A 17,304-nucleotide genomic window follows, 5' to 3' on the forward strand; every position below is an offset into this window, starting at 1 on the left:
CAAGCTTTTTATGCAAATCGAACTCATTTTCTATCTTGAATACCAACTTATTAGGGCTATCGAAGCGCTTCTCCAGCTCATACTTACCCGTCTTCCTTAGCGCAGGAAGTACTTCCCCCAGGACCCAATCTTGGAACTCCTCTGCCTTTTTCATCTTTGAAGAGAATATTAACTGATACAAGCCTGATTCGGTTACGTACAGGGAATTGGGCTGTGAATACAGGGGGAGGCGATTCACCTCCACTCTTAAATCGCTGAGTTTGACCTTGTAGTTATCCCTAACATGCACCTTAATTGCATCTTTAGGCCTTTCATAACCCAATGCAGCAGCTACTTCCTTTGCTTTGAAGTATAGTTTATCGCCTTGCGTTATGCATTGCAGTTTAGTTTCGTTATTTTCGAATACACGGAGCATTATATACCAACGATATTTTTTCTTTAGAATGGCTGAGTCATTAATAGGCAACGCTCTTTAGCTGATTCATTTCTACGCTCAACTGGGCGTCAGACACCACGAAGATGTATGCGTTGATCTTGTCTGAGTCGCCTGCGCTAGCGTTTAAGTCACGCTTGATTTCCAGGGTAATGCCGTCCTGGGTATTTACCAGACGCAACCCCTGCCCATGTAAATCCTCGTCGTTGGTGGTTCGCATGTCAATCCACAGTGCATACTTATTGGTAAAGAACTCACCGGGTGCAACTTGATCCCCAAACTTTCTTTTTATTTCCCTGTAGATGTCTGAGGGCTTCATTCCCTGCGAATACACCTTATTTGGAACTCCATTGATGCTAATCCCGACGTTGGTGATGCCGGGGTTATGAAAGGCTTCAGAGTCGCGCTTACCGGCTTCATAAGGCTTAATAAATACCAACATCAGCCCCGTAAGACTACGACGCGGTAAATTAATGCTCTGAGTAATTACCGCGTCTGTCTTATCCAGGAAACTAAAGGTTTTGTACATTACCGCGTGGTCGTACAAGAATGCCTTTCCAGCACTGTATTCCATGCCAGCGCTACGTGCTAGATCTTCGGAGTGTATGGTTTCATACTGCAATTCCAGGTTGGTAATGGCGTATGGATGAATACTTCCCGACAACGCAGTGCTTAACCCGCCAATGATGTTAGCCATGTTGGCTAAGGTCACTTCAAACTGCAACTCACTCAACTGTCTAGGATAATAAACCCCGTGGCTGGTAATAGCCTCAAAGTCCAATGGTATTACGTATTTAGTACCATAGGCTGTCTTGATGGCCTTTGCATCTGCCACGTCAGTTGCGTCGCCAGAATCGGTAGGTTGTGTCTTGGTGGGAGTCCTAACCTTACGTAATATTACGCTACCGATACCCTGCTCTATTTTTTGTGCCCTTTCGAATGCAGTCAGCCACAGATCTTTGTAGGTGGTGTACAGGTCATAGTTGTTTAAGTCTAAGAGGGATTCCCCGGCGAACTTTACGCGCATCTTAGAAACAATGTTGCGACCAAGGTTGTTAACGATAATCCTTTCATCTGTGGGGCTTGACTGCACCGCTAGGTCGAACCTTAAAGCCAGGGTACCAGGAACCAATACTAGGTTATCCGTTAGGCGGGGCACGCCTACATACAGCGTCTCACCTGGCTTAGCGCTAGAAGGCGTGAATGTAACCCGGTGAAAGGTGCGTTCTGCTTTCAGTCCGCCAACCTGCTTAGGTAATACGTTGGGGTTTAACTTTGAGCTTATCATATATAATGGAAGTAGAAGGAACGGATTTTGACCCCACCACCGAAGAAGGTCAAGTCGACATTAACGACGATGAATACGAGTCTTTACTACCTAAAACCAACGACCCCACGGAATTCCGAGGTAACATGGTGCGTCGGTTTGGAAAAAGAGCCCGCGCCGGCTGGATGGCTTTCCTAGACAAATACCGCACTAAGAACCCAGGCAAACCCATACCAGAATACATAAAGCTCGATAACATCGACTTTGGTAGTAACACGATGATGAAACCTCCTAGGAGCAAAACCGCGGAAACCAGCTTTGGTCCGGACGGCAACATCCCCGAAGCCCCCGGCGCTGCATGGCTTAGTAGGGTTCAGGAACAAATGGACGAATCCATGGAAGAAACCCCGGACGACTTTGATAGGATCAAGGAAGAATTCCCAAACTGGGATCCAAACAAAGTCCAAGTAATGTTTGACGCGGATAACGAATGGGGCAGGGAAGTCGTAGTAGCAAGGTTAAATAGGTCTAATGCTCATCCATATGTCATCAGGGGCATAAATGGTAAATACTACGCAGATAAAAATATTCCTCCAACCCTTAGAAAGGCATTAGGAGAACCCAACTTACCCGAAAGAATGAGAGAAAATAGTGAGAATATTGACGAAGCCGTCGAAAGAGTTAAGACCATAATGCAGCGGCAACAAAAAGGTCTTGAGGCGATAAGGGAAGTAGAAGAGCTAAAGCAAGCGATGGAGGAAAGGGAAGCAGATTACATACGGCAAAACCGACTACTCCTTGATGCTCAAAAGAGAGAACTTGACGACAAGAATCAACGCATATTAGAACTTAGAGAACAAAGAGACATTTCTCTTCGCGAAAAAGACAGCGCCCAAAGGGCATTCAATCTCGCCCTGCAAGACCTGGATATAAGCAAGGAAGAAGCCAAGGACTTACGTACCACCATAGAGGGTTCTTTGGTGGAGCGGCGGCAGTTAGTTGCTGAAATCAACATTAAAGAAGAGCAAATCCAGCAAAGAGATCAGGCCATCGAAGACCTGGAAAAAAACATATCCGAAAAGCAGGAAATAATCAATGACCAGGCGCGCCCCGAAGAAGAAAGGGAGGCAGCCCGAAGGGAAGTAGAAGCCCTTCAGGAGAGGGTTGCGGAATTACAAGCGCAAAAGGACAACCTGGAAAGAGAATTGGGGCTTACCACCAAGGAAAAGGTAAAAAGAGCTCTGGTGAAGTATGGTCTTCCGCTGGCATTCGCGGTCGCTATTTCGAGCGTAGTAGGGGTAATCCTTAACGCGCTTAAGGCTACGGGCGCGGGCGTAAAGAAATTAGGCAATGGGCTGACGGACTTGGGAAAAAAGATGGCGGCCGGCTTGCCTGGGCTGCTGGGTTCGGTTGTTTCCTTGGCACTTAGGGCCGGCGGAGAACTGTTGAAGTTCGTGGGGAATAACATTTGGATCTTGGTTGTCGCTATTGGGGTGGTACTCCTGAAGAAGCTAGGTCGATGAAGGGACCTTGGATTTCCTGTCCTTAGAATTGCTGCGCTCTTTCCGCGTCCTTGATTGAGGATGATGAAAGATAGTATTTGCGCCGCCCTGATAATTTGGGGCTAGCGGCAGCACGCTCATAGTGGAAATGGGTTTATGACTCCAAACCGCATCGATAATATTGCTACCCACGCCAATGCTGTTTATCCTTGCGTGGCCCGGCGTCGACCCATCGTTGCTACCGTCATCAGGAAATATTTGTAACTTAGCATATTTACAATTAATTACCATATGAAACGTGACCGGCGTCAGATCTTCTCCGCTAAATTTGTTTGGCTCCATCGAAAAGTGGGCCGCTCTTCTGCTGTTCGGGGAAGTTCGATAGGGGGGCAAAGGCTCGTCATTCTCATCGACAAGCCTAAACCCCACATTCGCGCTCACTCCCGTGTTAATGCTAATGGTGCAAATGACTAACGCAGGACCTCCAACTTCAACCCACATTCCCATATCAAACCACTCATGCCTTGCGTACTCCTTTACGTCTAAGTAGTGAACGTAATGCGTTTCACTTAAATGCGGATTCATATAATTTAAGAATCACAGATTCTCACAGGCTTAACACTGTAAGAGTGCTGATGGTCGCGTGATTATAAGGTCGATCTCTTTGATCTTCTATGCTATTTATGCACGCCGACGCCGTGTCATCTACGCGTATTTGCAACTTTACCTTCCCATGGCAATCAGCAACCATGTGAAAAGTCCAAACCGAGAGATTTTCGGTGCTGGTGTCGGGCGGCTCTACCGAGAAATGTGTAGGCTCTCTGTTGTTTGTCTTCGCGCGCATGGGCTGTAATACTCCATTGTCGTCGCAGAAACGAAATCCTACGTTTGCATCACTCGCCGTACCAATGCAAATACTACAAAGGATCAATTTCTTACCTGAATAATTCAAATTCACGGACATGCCCGTGACATCAACCCAAGATGCTTGGGTGTATTTTTTCTCGCCTGTGTAAGTCGTATAAACGCAATCTACTCCAGCTACGTAGGGGTTGTTCATCGCCATATATAATAACTCAGACCAATGCTTGCAGCTGCTAGGCCGGCTTTTAGTAAGTTATGGTCATATTCCTCACGTATCGCAGGCATAACCTTCTTTACTGGTTTCTTTGGTTCGGGTTTTTCTGCGTGTTCCTTTTTTGGCTTCTCCACGAAGTGAGGAATGTTCCTAAGAGTGTCAGAGTTCACGTCATTCACCCCAAACTTCATATCCTTAGTAGCTCGTTGAAGTTTGTTGTTGTATCCTACTACAGAGCCAGTATTTATAGATAAATTACTGGGCATTAACCAACAACCCGGGGCTACGGCATAGTCCAGTCGGGCCTTAGAATTTTGTATAGCTAGTTGGTAACGCTGTACGCCCTTGCTAATGTCGCCCTCCAAAATCGAACTTTCGAATAGAATCAAAGCTTCGGCTCGCGTTTCTTCTGCGGCGCCCGTATTTCCCACTATGCTGGATCGGGTGTTTACCTGAGCTCCAAGGATAGAATACACGTAAGCTTCTATGCTGCGGTTTAAACGGGCAAGGCCGGCTTTGGTTAGTCCTTTACCTTCTGGGGGTATGAAATTAAGATATTGCTTTGTTTGCTCGTCGTTGGTAATTTTGATAATCAGTGGATTAGCCCCTGCATACTTACCGCCCTCGTCTTTGAATAAAGGCCCGTCTCTAACTTCCTTAGTGGTCTTAGCGTTTGGTTCAAAGAAGGTGCTACTGTCGTGAGTTTCTTTGTGATACCCAGTGTTCCATCGTAGATTCAATGCATGAACTTCCTTATCACTTAGCTCGTGTCCACCAATCCCCCAATAAGCCCAAATATGTCCCAAACCATCGTTAGCACCGGCAGTGCATCGGAAATCCTTCCCTACAACACCGAACTCCTTACAAAGTCGGTCGTAAGCAGGAACGTCGTATTTGTTATCTCTTGGATAAAACGCAGCATCTCCTGGTAATGCAGTAACACCCATCTCATGCAGTATTCGCCTCACCGTAAAGTGAAAGTGAAACATAAATATCGAATTCTTCATCAAGTTTGCGCTTACCCCACAACCGCCGGTGGCACACCAAACCGCAAAGTTCAACTGCTGCGGCCAATAACGCATATTAGGAGCGCTTAACCATTCGTGAGATTCCTTAGCGGTGGTATGATTAATGGGCACGTTTTTGAAGATATCTCGCACCTTTAACGGAAAGGAATGCTTGTTAAAAATCCGCATGTTCAACGTTAAATCCAAGCTTGGTTGTTCATCAAATGGAACCGCGGGTATCGGATAAGTACTGGTACCAAGCAATAATTCCTTTGACCAACCTTGCACGGGCTTATGTTCGACATATGTTGGCTTAGGCTTATGTTCAACATAACCAGAATTCTTCAGTTGATTGTCTATCTGATTAACCAGCGTAGGTTTCAAATCCTCATTACTGTACATTCTGGAGCCGTTATAGTAAATACCATCGGGTCTTCTTTCGAACTTACTAGCATCCGCATGTGGAAACATCTTCCTGAAGGCCCTCCAGTTCCAGTAATCCCGGTTGTCGTGATGTGGCTGCTCCTGTATATCATTCCCAAAAGCGTCGTACATTAGTATATATAATGGATGTTATACCATCAGCACCTCCACTTTATCCTGATCTACCCAAGGAGGGACCTAACGAATTAAACGCGGAAAACTTTCGTCTGAATAAAGCGAACTTAATCCTGGCTTACTTGGAAGGGCAAACAAAACACTATGAAAAAGTTAGAAAAAAGTACGTTAGAGCCCGGAGTACGCTACATAAAATCGCGATAACTTCCGGCTCCATGTCCGTGGCGTTAACAGGCTCTGGCGTTGCTACTTCGCTTACTGGACCGGGAATAATCGTTGGAGTTCCTTTGGCTAGCGTCGGCGCCGTCTGCGGTATTATTTCGGCTGTTACAACAGGCGTTATGAAACAGTTGTCAAGCAAGATATCCAAGCATGACACGACAATAGCTCTGTCAAGGGCTAAAGTAAATACTATCATTGACCTTGTCTCAAAGGCTTTGCGTGACAGAAAGATAGACAACGCAGAATTCTCGCTTATCTTAGCTGAAGAGGAAAAGTACGAGAAATTAAAGACGGACATAAGGAATAAAAAAACAGTCGTAAAAGATCTTTCCGAGGAATCTCGCAAAAAGATCTACCAGGAGGCAAAAGAAGAGCTTCAAAGAAAGCTTGCTCAGTAAACATCTGCTTCGAAAAGAGCGTGACGGGATTCTATTTACATATCGAACGCCGGCTGTCTGGGTCATATGCGTAATCAAATGTCTGAAGCTATCATTGACGTCGGCACATTCCTGAGCGCCTTAACAACCAGCGATTTTAAAAGTGAATATCGAGTCTACTTTCAAACTTGCTGGTTGTTAAGGCGAAGGGGCATGATCGGAATGTTGTCTATTGTTTTACACGTGAACAACTCATTGTTCTTCCTAGGCACGCCACTTCCGCCACGTGAAAGTAAAAACCCCACGGTCAAAGCTGTTATCATTATTATGTCGATCGCCTTGGAATCCATCCTAACAGGGGGTGGTTGGGGTCTATTTCATGGAATATTTCGTAAATTACGTCAGGGTAATAAGGAATATCTTTATCCAGCCGACAAAACATCCACTCGGCTTTTGTCATATCAGAAACCTCGGGAATAGACTTACCGGTAATTTCAGACAAAAGATAGGGAATAGCTTTGTAATATTTCCCTAGTTTTAATTTTTTCAATGTCTTCCGTAGACTTTGTGGGGTTGGCTCTTCTAAATGGTCTATGATTTTCTTCTTTACTTCGTTGTCTAAATATACCGGTCGATAACCTTGGATATGACTCATCCAGTCCCTAAAGTATTTTATTCTTTTGTATGGCGTCTTCTTACGACCTCCGTTGGAATAATATTGTTCCCTGGTAGCACAAGGCACGGCATTACGAATATTTTTACCACATTCGTAACACTGTGCTGACGTGTCGTCTTCTATTTGCATTTTCTTGTCACAACAAATATACTTATTTGGTGGTGGGGTAACAAACTTGGGTTTCAAGCACTTTACACAGAAATCATAAACAAACTCTTTACAATCTTCGCACTCCATATATAGACTAACATATTTGCGCTGTTGCCCCCAACCACGCTTGGAGTGGGTTGTTTCCGTAGGTGGATTTTTGACACGGGTCTTGCCCGTGTTGAGATTGCGCTGGAACCCCCATTCCCTATACTACTAAGTTCATCTACAATGTTTCTGTAGTGTTTGCTACAGAGCGTAAAACAGTGTATTTAGGAGTGTAAAATATGAACTCAATATCAAGAATTCACTTAATTGAGACCCAAAGCAAAACCATATTAAGCTCATGAAAAAATGTTTCATCCTCTATCCAAAGACAATGAAGTCATTTCCAGAAGATTACCTGGAACAGCAGCAGTTGGAGGTGGCGGGACTGGAGGAGCCTTTCTCTTAACAGAGGATCCCTAAACAAAATATAGTAAGATTACTGGTCAATGTCAAAGGGTGGGAATGGGGGCAAAGGGGAGGGTCAAATTACAGTGCTACTTGAAAAACGGTGGGCACCTAGAAATACTTCAAGAATGTTGTATAACCAATCAGAAGCATTATTTCTTGAAGAAGGTTGATCCCTTGCACTGGAAACATTATCAATTTGTAAATTCTTGGACCTGGATGTGTTTAAAATAATGAAAAGGTCCCTGTGGATTTAACAGAAAGCTTTGCACCAAGCTCTCCTCCCTTCAACTCTGGAAATTAAACTAGAGAATATGTTACAAGTCCTGGAATCAAACCCAAGATCCGAGAGGATAGACACCAATGTAATACTGCTATATGCCAATCTTAAAGTGCAAATAAACCCCTTTGACAATACTTTCAGTACTGATTCTACATGAAGTAAATAGTTGAATGGTAAAATATTTCTTGATTTTAGTGATGCGTTTCTAAGTTATGAAGGTTTATACTTCCAATATGCTAATAAGTGTGACATCTATTAAGGCTTAATTAAATATACAAAATCGAACTGGTTCATAGATACAGTATTTAAAAAGCATCATTATTTTACTCATGGTTTACATGAAAGCTATTAAAATTTTTATTTTCTAAATGACCAGCATTTAGTATTACTAGTTACAACAAAAACACTCAAATACCTTACCTGACATCAGCATCATTAACATATTGGAAGTATAAACCTTCATAACTTAGAGACGCATCACTCAAATCAAGAAATATTTTACCAATCAACTATTTACTTTATGCAGAACCAGTACTGAATGTATTGTCAAAGGGTTCATTTGCACTTTAATTCTACGCCCCCTTGATTCCCCAAGTGGGGAGTGTCCATACTACGTGCTTCAACCATACAAGGTTCTTACAGTAGACAATTTCTTGAGGGATGGCCCAACATCTGGCTGTGGTTTTACTTCAGGTTCAGGCTCCTTCTTTGGCTTTGCATCGACCTTCTTTAACCTTGTTCCAGAGAGAACACCTGCGTTGATGATGTTTCCAAAGCCCATCCCTCCTCCCATCTTCTTCGCCTGACCAATAATGGAAGCTCTCTTGTTTCCTTCTTCTTCATCTGAAAATTAAAGGGGGAAAATGATGTTATTGGGTGGTTTTAATAGCCTGTTTCAATGGGAAATTTTTGACCGAATTTAAAAATTTAGAGAATCAGGAAATAATATCTTTAAATCAGTCTACACATTGGTTGTTGAAATGCTAGTTGGCGAAGGAAACATCAAACTTCACAGGTCGCACTGCAATGACAATGGTAGCATACTGTAGGTGATGTAGCGGTGACAGCACTCGCCTCTCATTAATACTACCTGGGTTGGAGTCCTAACAGGCTTGGCATTGTATGAGAGTAAAATTGTTTTTTGGTTCTCTCCTGTGCTTCAAGGGTTTTTCTCCGGGTTCTCTGGTTTTCCTTCCTTCACAAAAATCAACTCCTAAATTCCAATTCAATCATGGAACAAGTGCCACAAGTTTGATAGCCACTGGCTATTAAAGTGCTACTATGACGAAAATCGCTCAAACTTGGATTCAGCTGAAACTTCCTAAGAATACTCTTTAAAGGTCCAATAATCACTGTATGAAGTGTTTTCTCGATATTCAGGACGAAAGTATGATATTTTTACGATTATTTTTTGGAGTCTGTGACGTCATACACTCAACATCGAACATCGTACCATACATTTCTTTGTAGTTTATGATCAAAATATCAGTAGTAAAGGGAGAAAGAAATACCCAAACACCCCAAAATATGAATTATAATCACAAGTAATGTGAAATAAGCACATTAGCCACCCTTTGGGCTTCATAGGAATAAAATAAATTAAGGATTTATATACAAAGAAATATATGTAGCAATGTTTGATGTTGAGTGTATGACGTCACAGACTCCAAAAAATAATCGTAAAAATATCATACTTCCGTCCTGAATATCGAGAAAACACTTCATACAGTGATTATTGAACCTTTAAAGAGTATTCTTAGGAAGTTTCAGCTGAATCCAAGTTTGAGCGATTTTTGTCATAGTAGCACTTTAAGTATTGCCTTTGTAACACATGGCAGTTAAACAAGTAACTTTGTCAACTTGGAAATTCCAATTCAATGATTGAACAATGGCCACAGCTTTGTTAGCCACTTTCTATTAAAGTGCCTATCACCCTTCTGACAATATTCACAGTATTGATTCTACATGGGGTAAGATGTGGAAAAGCCCGAAAATATTTCATAGTTTGAGTGCGGCTTCTTGAAGTTATAAAGGTTTTTCCATGCCATATGCTAATGTTGTGACGTATGAGGAGTAATCATTTAATATACAAAACCTTACTGGCACAGATAAATTAAATTTGAAATACGTCATTGTTTTCCCCATTGCTCTTATAAAAATTATTGCATGCTATTTTTCACATAGAAGCCGGTGTTTCGAATTACGAGGAACAACAAATAACCATAAATGCCTCCTCATACGTCACCGCATTAGCATATGGCATGGAAAAGCCTTCATAACTACAAGAAGCTGCACTCAAACTATGAATTTTTTTCAGGTTAATCGACATCTTATTCCATGTAGAATCAATACTGAGAATATTGTCAGAAGGGTGATAGGCACTTTAAATGCTGACTTAGTAACACAAGGACGGAGTAACAAAGTTTTGGGCCTTGAGATCTTTACTCATGAAGAACTCAAGATGAGAGGCTAGTTATATCATTGAGTTGATAAGAAATTTTAATACTTTACAAAGAAGATGCACACTTTACCTAGACCAGGTTCCTTCATCTCTTCTTTAGGTGGAGGAAGTGGAGGTGGTTCATTTTCTTTCACAAGTTCAACAAAATTTGACGGAAAGACACCAGATTTACCACCAAACTTCCCCTCCCACCATCCTTCCTCTACTTCACAGATCACTTCAATTATTTCTCCATCTCTTAATGACAGTTCATCTTCATTAAGAGCATCGTAATCAAAGAGAACTTTAGCTTTTTTACCAGCTAAGGAATCTGTGAGACAAATTAATTAAACCATTTTAGTTTGGGCACAATATTGTTATTAATTCCTTACCACATGCCTTCCTCTGTCAGGGAGGTAAGGATATTCTCTAGAGCTACATAATATACCCTCCTCAGACCCTCCCCACCCCTTGGAAATTCCAATCCTCCTCTGTGGGAGAGGTATGGATATTTTCTGAAACTAGTATAATATACCCTCCTCAGACTCTCTCCACCCCTTGGAAATTCCAATCCCCATCTGTGATAGCCTCCTTTGTCATTAGGGTCGGTCACAACAATTTTCTCACTACATGACAACATACAAGACGACCCTGTCTGCATTGAATGTTGCCCCTGTGGAAGGGGGGGTGGTATGGAGTACCACCATGAATTAAGCTGGGTTGACACATCTAGGGGTATCTTCAAACTGTCTCCCTTAATCTCCGAGTGAATCCACTGTTTAATAGCACTGAAACAATACAAGACAAGGTCTGTAAACAGAATTAGAAAAATTCGAATTCCTCTATTTATTCCTACTTATTCTAGTAGAGTGCTTTTAGTCTCACCATTGAATAGTAGTTAGATAAATTTATCTAACTTAGATAACTATTCAGTTGACGTCACCTAAAATAGTAAAAGCACGCCAAATAACAGTCATGCTAATCCAGGGGTTTGTTCTATTTACTAGAGAATGAGTGAATAGACATTCATTTGTATCATCGTTTCTCCCCCTGATCTCAGTAGCTGTTTACTCGTAGTTTCAAATTTAGGTGACGTCATCTAAAATAGTAAATAACTAATCTAATTTAGTTGACGTCACCTATTCAATAGTGAGACTCAAAGCACTTTATATGTTTTTATTTTTAATCCAATGGCTGAAAATCCTACGACCTAATTACCATACTGCTCATAATTCCTGGATTCAATCCAAGGCATTCAGTATTAAAACTCACCAAATAAATTTAGGTGTGAAAAACAAGAGATTACTTTGATAAATAAGTCGTATAATAACAAAATGATAACGTAGAAATGGATGGTTGGATATACGTCAAAAGATGAGGCTAATAAAAACGACACAGACAGATACAAACAATGAAAAATTGTACTTCCAACTATAGAAACAAAGTAAAAGGTCAAAGATATGTCTAAACTTGTGCTTTCTTTTAAACAATTAATACAGTTATTTTGGAGTTGTGTTGATAAAGGGAACAACTTTTAATTTTTAGAGATCGTACGCTTGGTTAACCATAAATTATAAGTCTTATCTCATTATGCATATAACGTCAAATTCAAGTTAGATCTCAGCAGAGTGCTAAAGCCTTGTCGGCCATAGCCGGATATTTCATTAAAAACATACCAAAAATCGAAGAACTTAAGAAAGATAATATCTCTTTGGAATTCAGAAATAAAAGCTGAAATCAGAATCTAAATATTTTCAATGGATATTGCAATTTAAATTCCAATGATTTAAATTTCGAAGTTTTTATTTACCTTTGGAAGGGGGCTTTGAATGAGGGGGAGCTTCACCAGCAATAAACTCCACAAAGTTGTTCGGAAAAAGTCCTGTCTTTCCATCCAGGAACCCTTTACACCAGCCTTCATCCTCGTCTGTTATATCCTCGATGATCTGGCCGATTGCTAAATCCAATTCATCATTCTCTGTCGCCTTGTAGTCGAACGTAACCCTTGCTCGTCGACCTGAAACGGAAGCAATAAGACGATGCAAAAAAACTCTTCCTCAAAACTTCCAAAAGTCGTAAATAATTTTTGCTTACGCTCTTCGAGATAGAGTACTTACTCATGTTGGATGCACAATGGTTTTTAGCTGAATTGAACGCTTTTAAAGGCAAAAAATGGACATATTTTAAAGTTGGAGTTTAAAACGCTGACACTTATTTCCAGTTGGTAGGAGTTCCTTCTACAACAACATACCCGCTGGGAATCATGGGTATGGAGAAGGAAACCTCGCCTGTCACGCTATATTGTAACGCAAAATGTCACGCATCTTATTTCCGACTCCAGTCTAATCTTTTAAAAATTTACCTTTTACATGAGCATGAATGAAATTCAGGCAAGTTAAAACCGAGTCGTAGCGGCCAGCGGCTACCCACCCCAATAATATGCGGTGGGGGTGGGGAATGGGGCGCGTTTTTGCTAAGGACTTAGTGGCAGCTTTGCCAGCAGTCTTGGTAGCTTTGGCTGTGAGCGTGCAGCAAAAAAATTTTTGTTTATCATCACTTTTGCCTGTTTTGGGGTGTTTACACCGTCATACAACATGAATAACGAGGCTGCATCATCGGGAGAGTCTACTAGCTCTTCGCCGAGTGTGGTGACGGTCTCCCAGGTACCTGTAGAGCTTTCTTCACAGATTGTTGAAGCCATCCAGCGAGCAGTCGACCGTTCAATGGCCAGCAGAGCTTCGAGTCAGGCGAATGATAATGTTGGGTTGCCGCCCTCTTCCCTTGCCCAAAGGACCAGCCAATTATTGCAGACAGGAGCGGGGATTCTACTAAATCAGCCCGGAACTCTTGGAGGTAGGTCCTCAATGGTTGCCCCGTCTTTTTTGAACACTTTCTCTTTTCCTGCCGCCTCGAGTACATCAACTTTAACTTCAACTACCAGTAGTCTCGGTGCAACGAGTTCAGTCCCCGCTTCCACGGGTTCCCAGAGCCCACTGCCTGTTATTTTGCACCAACCGTTTGTTGTGGGTCCGGGATATTCCCCAATACCTTCAAAACTGGTGGCTCAGATCGTCACAGGGAGGTTTATTGATTTGAACGACCTCGTACCAGCTAATTTGGTCCCTAGCTCGGATTCTGACGAGCCCCAGCTCATGCTAGATGGTAGGCTAGTACTCACTAGCCAGCCTAAAAAGCCAAAGCGTCGGTTTGACGACATTGTTAGTTGGTCAGAAGCTTTTTCTGTCTACACACTCGTGGTCACAGCCTTTAACCCGCTTCGCTGGAGGGATTTGCTTCAGTACAAGTTGTTGATCCTTCGCACCTACCGTTTGTTCAATGGACGAGCTTGGATGGGCTACGATCAGGCTTTCCGCGAATATGCAGCCGCGTTACAACTAACTGATTGGTCTCAGCTAAACGTGCAACTTTATAATTTTCACACGGCTGGCTCTACTGCAAGGCCCTCATCTACAACGGTATGCTTGTCGTGGAACCGTGGTCGCTGCACCTCCCCTTATTCTCCCTGTCGGTACGCTCACTGTTGTGCTAAGTGCTCGGGCTCGCACCGGGAGCCACAGTGCCCTGAGTCGCAATCCTCGTCGCTTAAGCTGAGGGAACGTTCCGCGTCGCCTGTGCTGTCTCGTGCGAGAGAGCGTAGACGTTGACTCTGCTGTTGTGCCGTCGAAGTGGGAGCGAAGCTGCCTCCCCTTCGTATATTGTCGTTACCGTTTGCCGCGAGTCTCGCCACTCGCTGTCGTTATATCGTTCCCGCTGTTGCTGCTTTCCGTTCTTAGCTCGATTGGAGGTTACCCCCCCCCCCCCCCCCCCCCCCGGCGTCGTCTGTCCCACTTCAAGACAGAGTTAACCCGTTATACCTACGGTTTTCGCAGCGTAACGAAACACGTAACGAAAAACAGTTTGACGCTGCAATTAACTGCTGCCATACCACCCCTCGTTTGTTTATTTGGGTTGGTACTGTTGGGCTGGCCGATTAAAGTTCTCCTATTATTATTTAGTTATATATTGATTTATCTATTTACCAGTAGTTAGCCAGGTTAGACCCCTTCAATAAGCTGATATCAATGTCGAGGGTTCTGGTATTACAGTTGACTGTGTTGTGTGCTGCGTCCATTGAATTGAGCCGCCTCCCCAACCCCCCCCCCCCCCCCCTCGTGGGCCGTTTGTTATAGCTGTTGGAGTATTGCCCCGCTTCCAGCTTACCCCTAATTAATTTCGTTTCAGCCGCCTTCGCGCTCCCTCCAGTTTCCAGTGTCACCCCGCTCAGGGTTGAAAGGTTCGCTATGGGATTAAGACACCACCCTGACCAAGACCGAGTTTCTTATATTCTAAACGGTATTCAGGAGGGGTTTCGCCTAGGCTTCAGCAATGTGCCACAGCTGCGATCTGCAAGGCGAAATAAAAAATCAGCCGAGGAGCACCCAGTCGTAATCGACGAGTACTTGGCCAACGAAGTGGCATTAGGCAGGGTGTCGGGCCCCCTTTTTCCCACTCCCCCCTACCAGATTTACACATCAGTAGTTTCGGGGTCATCCCCAAGAGCGGGCAGCCAGGTAAATGGCGTTTGATCGTGGACTTATCGTCACCCGAGGGCGCTAGCGTTAATGATGGCATTAATGCGGACCAATTTTCATTGCAATACATCAAAGTGGACGACATTATCAGAATGGTTAGTAGATTGGGCGTGGGGGCGATGATGGCTAAGTTTGACGTGCAGTCGGCTTACCGTAACGTTGCGGTTCACCCATCGGACCGTTATCTTCTCGGCATGAAGTGGCGCGGCATGTTTTACGTCGATTTAGCTCTCGCGTTTGGGCTACGCTCTGCCCCTTGTATCTTTGATTCAATTGCGGCGGTGGTGGAATGGATCTTGACCAACAACTATCAGGTGTCAGATTTGCTTCATTACCTGGATGACTTCATTACCGCGGGTCCTCCAGGTTCCGGGGTTTGCGGCCGCAATCTCGGCACGGCTATCAGTGTCTGCGCAAGTCTTGGAATCCCTCTTCACCCTGAAAAATGTGAAGGCCCGGCGACGACCCTAGTTGTCCTGGGCATCGAACTGGACTCCATTAGGCAAATTGCGCGTCTCCCAGAACATAAATTGGGCAAAGTGCGTGCATTAGTTAACTCTTGGGCAAACCGCCAATGGTGTCGCAAGACCGAACTCGAATCTCTTATTGGCCTCCTCCACCATGCAGCTAAGGTGGTTTGGCCAGGGAGAACGTTTATCAGGCGCATTATAAATCTGCTTTGCTGCTTCAGGAATGCTAACCACCCGATTCGTTTAAACGCCGAGTTTCATCTGGATCTCCAGTGGTGGCGTCAGTTCCTGGAAACGTGGAACGGTGTTGGTTTTTGGCTGCATCCTGGTATGACGACACCGGCGCAAATCGAAGTTACGTCCGACGCCGCTGGCTCACTGGGATACGGCGCCTTTTTCAAGGAAGAGTGGTTCAATGGCATTTGGTTTGCCACCCAGAAGCCCCTCTCAATTGCATACAAAGAGCTTTTCCCCATTGCTGTTGCGGCACACGTTTGGGGAAGACATTGGCGGCTGCTTCATGTCAGGTTCAGGTCTGACAATGAGGCGGTGGTGTCTATCCTTAATTCGAGAACGTCTAAAGTCCCGTGCATAATGCATCTACTTCGTAGTCTTCTGCTAGCAGCAGCGCAGTTCAGCTTTACCTTCTCTGCGGTTCATGTCCCCGGTGTACAGAACCCAATTGCTGACGCACTTTCCCGCTTCCGTTGGCAGGACTTTCGGCAGTTAGCCCCATGAGCCAGGCCCGTGCCCACTCAGATCCCGGGTCACGTGTTGGAGGACTTCACATCTCAGCTCTAGAAGCCCGTTGCCGAGAGCTGATGAAAGAGGGATTAGCTCAGAGCACCCGACGATCCTACGCAAGCGCCCAGAACAGATTTACAGCCTTTTGCTTGCAGTTTGGAAAAGCCCACGCGGACGGCTCTGTCTGTCCAGCAGATGAATGGACTTTGTGCCTGTTCGCGTCATTCTTGTCTCAGTCCTTGAACCATGCGTCGATTAAGGCCTACCTTTCGGCAGTCCGTGCGCTTCACGTAGAGCAAGGCTTTCCTGACCCCTTGCTTGACCGGCCAAGACTACAGAGAGTGATAAGAGGCATTAAACGCGTCCACGGGACCAAAGCCACGGATCGTTTACCCATCACTGATGACATTATGTGGTTGATTCATGGACATTTGGACATGTCCCAGGTGGATCACTTAATGTTTTGGGCAGCCTGTTGCCTAGCTTACTTTGGTTTCATGCGTTCTGCGGAGTTTACTGTACCTAAATTAAGCAGTTATTCTTCAGCTATTCACTTGAGCGTGCAAGATATAGCAGTAGACTCTATAGACGCGCCGTCGTGTCTTTGTGTGTATATTAAAGCGTCTAAGACTGACCCATTCCGAAAGGGTTGTCGAGTTTACGTGGGTAGGGCCACCCCTCCTTTGTGCGCAGTCCATTCTCTATTAGCGTATCTGAAGATCAGAGGAGATTCCCCAGGGCCATTGATTTTGTTGCAATCTGGTCAACCGTTGACACGCCCTCTTCTTACCAACTGGCTTAGAAAACTCTTGTTGTTGGCGAATATTCCAGGGAACTATTCCAGCCATAGTTTTAGAATAGGCGCGGCTACGGTAGCAGCCCGAAACGGAGTTCCCGATCACCTGATACAGTCGATGGGCCGGTGGTCCAGCAACGCCTACCAGCGATATATCAGATCCCCAGTGGAGGTATTGGCTTCAGCCTCGGCACGTTTATCGAAATAAAGTACTGTCTTTGTCGTCGGATAGTGCCTTTCTTATTCTACTGCGAGTTGC

The 17,304-nt window shown here is 44.2% G+C and overlaps 3 protein-coding genes across 4 annotated transcripts in view; 2 read left to right on the forward strand and 1 right to left on the reverse strand.

Moving 5' to 3' along the window:
* The window catches only part of LOC116303942 (SH3 domain-containing kinase-binding protein 1), a 32,814-nt gene extending 20,124 nt beyond the window's left edge, over positions 1-12,690 (reverse strand). For both annotated transcript variants that reach the window (XM_089033270.1, XM_089033271.1), the window contains exons 1-5: positions 12,561-12,690; positions 12,254-12,460; positions 10,535-10,774; positions 8,644-8,846; positions 7,671-7,731 (exon numbers count right to left, since the gene is read on the reverse strand). In XM_089033270.1, coding sequence (XP_088889396.1) covers positions 7,671-7,731; positions 8,644-8,846; positions 10,535-10,774; positions 12,254-12,460; positions 12,561-12,564 — 715 coding nt within the window. In that variant the 5' untranslated portion in view covers positions 12,565-12,690. The remainder of the gene's footprint in view (positions 1-7,670; positions 7,732-8,643; positions 8,847-10,534; positions 10,775-12,253; positions 12,461-12,560) is intronic.
* A 2,467-nt stretch (positions 12,691-15,157) lies between these two features.
* Positions 15,158-16,194, forward strand: LOC148909886 (uncharacterized). Its single transcript, XM_089032448.1, has 2 exons — positions 15,158-15,997; positions 16,117-16,194. The coding sequence occupies exons 1-2, from the start codon at positions 15,158-15,160 to the stop codon at positions 16,192-16,194; spliced, it is 918 nt and encodes a 305-aa protein (XP_088888574.1).
* LOC148909887 (uncharacterized) lies at positions 15,839-17,271 on the forward strand. The gene has a single exon (XM_089033046.1). It carries the CDS (start codon positions 16,240-16,242, stop codon positions 17,251-17,253), a length of 1,014 nt encoding a protein of 337 aa, XP_088889172.1. The 5' UTR covers positions 15,839-16,239; the 3' UTR covers positions 17,254-17,271.
* The last annotated feature ends 33 nt before the right edge of the window (positions 17,272-17,304 follow it).

Source organism: Actinia tenebrosa, unplaced genomic scaffold (assembly GCF_029948245.1).
Source record: "Actinia tenebrosa isolate PJP-AT-01 unplaced genomic scaffold, QUT_ActTen_1.0 PGA_scaffold1__47_contigs__length_23844297, whole genome shotgun sequence".
NCBI lineage: Eukaryota > Metazoa > Cnidaria > Anthozoa > Actiniaria > Actiniidae > Actinia > Actinia tenebrosa.